Below are 4198 nucleotides of genomic sequence, written 5' to 3'. Positions count from 1 at the left end.
TGCGATTCCTGCGGCGGGGGTGGGGCGGCCGCGGCGGGGGCGGCGGGACTGGGACCGGGACCGGCCCGCGACGCCCGGTGCAGGGGCCTCCCGCGCCTGAGGGGGACCCGGCCGCGGGGCTGCCCCGGGAGACCCCGGCTCCTGAGGGGAGACACCTCCTCCTGAGGGGAGACCCCCCGCTCCCGAGGAGACCCCGGCTCCTGAGGGGAGACCTCGCTCCTGAGGAGACCCCGGCTCCTGAGGGGAGACCCCCGCTCCTGAGGAGACCCGGCTCCTGAGGGGAGACCTCGCTCCTGAGGAGACCCTGCGCGGGAGCTGCCCCCCGCGAGGGGCGCTCGCTCCTGAGGAGACCCCGAGATGAGGGGTGTCGCCTGTGAGGGGGCTCGGCCGTGGCGGTTCCCCCGCAGGCAGCCCCTCCCCCCCGGGGGGTGCTGCTGTCCCCCGAGGGCGCTGCCGGCCGGTGAAGGCCTGCGTGTCTTCCCGCCTGCCGCCGCACGTTGCCCGTCTGCGAGCGTGGCCTGTGGCTGAAGCGGAGGTTGGGGAACGTCTCCTGAAGCCCCAGGCGGAGGCAGCGGGGCCACCACGGGTGCTCACACCAGGCTGTGGCCCCTGTGCTCCGGGCTGCTGCCCCCAAACCACCCGTGCTGGTGCTGGGCGAGAGCGCAGGTGGGGCTGGTCGCGCGTCTTGGCCGGCACGTCCCGTGACGCCGCGGGGTCAGCTGCGGGGTTCTCCCCGCACCCCAGCCTCCCACCTTGCTCCTGTACCTCCACCTTCCCCGGCGGAGGGGCTGGAAGAGCCTCTCCAAGGGCTTTGCGACTGGGATGCTCCCAGGGAGGCCAGCGGGGATCTCCTCCGATGCCTGCCTCACCTGCCGCGCTCTCCGCTCCCCTTTGCACGCGTTGCCGTGCACAGCGGACACCCCCGCTCCCCGGTGGTGGTTTTTGGACATCCCGTTCTTCTGGTGTTTCTGGCCATCCTTCATCCCAGGGAGTTGGGACTTCTCGCCCAAGTCATCGGGGTGACGGGTCCTGTGGGCAAACAGAGTGAGGAGGGTCGGGCAGCAGCGCTTCGCTCTCCCTGGTTGGTTGTCTGGTTGTTGAGGCTTTCAGAAAGGATGCCAGTTAAGGCTAATTTTGTTACGTGTTTGTGGCCGTTATAGGCTGGCAAGTGCTCATCGGGGACTAACTGTTGGTCACTGCTAGTTGAGAGTGATTTGGGCTAATACACAAGAAAAGATCTGTATCCTAGTCTGTTATTAATTCTTTGGGCCATTTCCCTGAATTTTTTGAACCCTTGCCTCTTTCTGTCTTTCCATCCTTTGCCACTGTTCCTGTTGTACTTATAAATAAACTTGATTACAGTAACTAGAAATATTTTTGCATTTTTTTTTTCCAAGGGATCTTGACCAGGCTTGCAAAACAGCATCTGAACTGAGCTATGACAATGTATGCAGATGAATTTTTAGCTCTGGACTGTTACTTATTTTTAGTTAGGTGGTGGATTGATTCTTGCAGACACATTTATAAATATGTAGTCAGTTACAATAAGAATGGAAGTGGTAAGTGCCCAGATGGTTAATATTTAAAATATATTGCATGGGTGCATTAGTGAGTAGAGAATAACTGCAACAGGCTTATTGTTATTTGTTATAAGGTAATTGATTGAAATGTGGCTTAGGGGAAAAGGTCTTCATTTTGTGTGTTTGTGTATGTTATGCTGAGCTTTTACAGCATACAGAAATGTGTCATTCCAGCCTTTGTGTTGGTGAAGTCCACCTGTCACTTCAAAAAGGTGACAAACCCGGAGTTACGGGTTCCAGTAGAGGTAGGAAGGGGCTGTCAAGTGCCTCTGCTGAGGCTGGTGTTACCGACCGTTGTCCGGTGCTTTTCCAAATTTCTGTGCTGCTAAGAGCTAGTACCTCCATGGGCTTTGAGTTCTCATGCTCCAAACAGGCAACTCCTATTCACATGAGCTCTTTGGAGTCCAGCTCAAAATCTGAATTCTTTGCAAGGTCTGGTAATAAAAAGCTTGGAAGTAATGCTTAGCCCCTGAGCACTGGCATGTACTGTGTTGTGCAGAGTTCCCTGCAAAAATAAGGGGCAGCTGAAGGGAGGCCTTCAAGTTGCATATCACCTATTACCTGCTGGGGCTGCTTTTAGCACCTGGTGCTGCTCTGAAAGAGAGATTAGAAGGAATTAACTTTCTTTGTTTTCCTGTAATGTGTTTTCTTTGAACTTTGGACAGTGCTTTGCGCGTAATTTCTCTGTATAGTAGCAATCTCTGCTGTTGAATTTGGGAGCAAAAAGTAAGTTTGGAAATCCTACCCTGGCAGGAACATTTGAAGGCAAACATAAGAACCTGCTTTTCTAATGCTTCCTGTGCTCTAAATTATCATCTCCCTAACACTGATAAGATATAATGCAAATTGTGATTATTACAAGCCAAAGATATAAATACTTAGTGTATCATCTCATCAGGGCCAGATCCTGATAACTTTACTCACATGAGTAATCCTTTCAGTTGGACTCAGTTTCAAAGCACAAGAAAGCATGATCAACATCATTTTGTGCTGAGAAATAGCCTTCAGATGAAAGGAATTTCATTGCCTTCTCCACGCTAAGTACGCAGGGTATGACTCTCCTGCATTGCAGTTCTCTGACATCTAACATCACCAGTAATTAAGACCATCTTCTCACCTGTAGGATGGGTAAAGCAATTGAAATGTATGTGAGAGCAGCCTCTCCAGTGTTGTCCCCCTTATGTGGGCTGGGAATATACCTATTTCCAGGCCCTACAGAATTGTAAGAGAACAATCTTCCTTCTTGTTCTTGGTATCTGTTTATAATGTGGCCAGTATGTCACCTTCCTGATCTCTGTAAAACTTGGTTTTGCCTGTCTTGGCCATTCTGTATGGCTAATCCTCATTTGTGGGCTCTAAATCATTTATTCAGAATGGATAATTCTCCTATGACTGTAATAACATGATTCCTCTCATCTCTTCCTTATGCAGAAGTTTGTTTATTAATCTGTAACTGACACAGTATTTTATGCTCTTATTTCTTTTAGGTAGTTATTTTTTGATCTCGTAGTTTGAAACAAACCTAACATTAAGTAGTATAAGCCTAGTTTGAATGGAAGATCTGTGCCAGAGATGTTGTAACACAGGTTAAAAACCTGGACCTTACTGGCAGGGGGCTTGGGTGTCCAAACTAAGGCGTATTGTGCCTCTAACTGCTGTTGCTCCAAGCTGCTACAAGTAGATGTCCTGCCTTAATAAAGAGATGTGAAGCAGAAGGTGCACTATGTGAGAGGATCTGAAAGAAATGAGTTAGTTAAGATGATCTGTTTTGTTGCTTTCCTCAGTTTAATATGAGCTACATCTAAATTCTCTTCTGAAGGAAATTTTTGAGATTAGGGGGAAAAAATACATATATACTAAAAATCCCTGGTTCTGACCATTAAGTAGTGCTCAGTATAGCTCCATGCATTGTCCACTTGATCAGTTAGATGTCAGAATAAACTGGCCAGTTCCTAGTTTTTCAAAACCTTTATATATCATTCTCTTTCTGCTTTTGTCTTACTGACCTGGTGCTGCAGTAACCAAGTGTTACTGCGGTAACGAACGTTCAAGTTGGAAAAACTTTTTCCTATTTATTTAAAAACAATTTAATATGGAATTATGCAGTCCAGAATGCCCAACAATAATCCTCCAGTGTTTGCTCATAATAGTTGATTTGTTTGTTCTCTGTCTAGATTTGAGTGCCCTGATTAAAGCAGGCCAGGTTAGTGCCCTGCTTTAGCATCCTAAGGGTGGACTCCTCTGAACATGCTTTGCAGGAGTTGCAACTGCAATGGAGTGAAATAGTGGACACAGATTTAAGTTGGGGTCTGACTTCTTGCAGAGGTGGGAGCTGAAGGTGTTCATCTCTTGTGAACGTTGTCCTGAACTTGTTAGGATTTGTTTCTGCAAAGGTATCTGTACATGTTGCGTTCACAAATACTCAACAAATGGTGTGCTGCAAATATATAGATGGGTCTTAAATATCCCATGTGAAACAATTTATTCGTGAAGCTAGTTAACACACCTCGGGCCTGGATATTCAGCTGGCTATTTAAACTTGCAAAGGATTTTAAAGCTTGATTGGGCTCACTTAGGGCCCTGCTTGACATTTTGAAAGGAGCTTGATGTCCCTGCAG

At 48.5% G+C, this 4198-nt stretch overlaps 1 protein-coding gene across 1 annotated transcript in view; it reads right to left on the bottom strand.

Annotated features, from left to right (window-relative positions):
* Window positions 1-1176, bottom strand: part of CLRN1 (clarin 1) — an 8497-nt gene extending 7321 nt beyond the window's left edge. Inside the window, exons 1-2 of the mRNA XM_026065169.1 lie at window positions 1142-1176; window positions 870-1029 (exon numbers count right to left, since the gene is read on the bottom strand). Coding sequence (XP_025920954.1) covers window positions 870-1029; window positions 1142-1176 — 195 coding nt within the window. The remainder of the gene's footprint in view (window positions 1-869; window positions 1030-1141) is intronic.
* Window positions 1177-4198: the final 3022 nt, after the last annotated feature.

This window comes from Apteryx rowi, unplaced genomic scaffold (assembly GCF_003343035.1).
Source record: "Apteryx rowi isolate R43461 unplaced genomic scaffold, aptRow1 scaffold_224, whole genome shotgun sequence".
NCBI classification, from domain to species: Eukaryota; Metazoa; Chordata; class Aves; order Apterygiformes; family Apterygidae; genus Apteryx; species Apteryx rowi.
The sequence above is the reverse complement of the archived record's forward strand: the minus strand, read 5'-3'. Positions and strand labels throughout refer to the sequence as shown.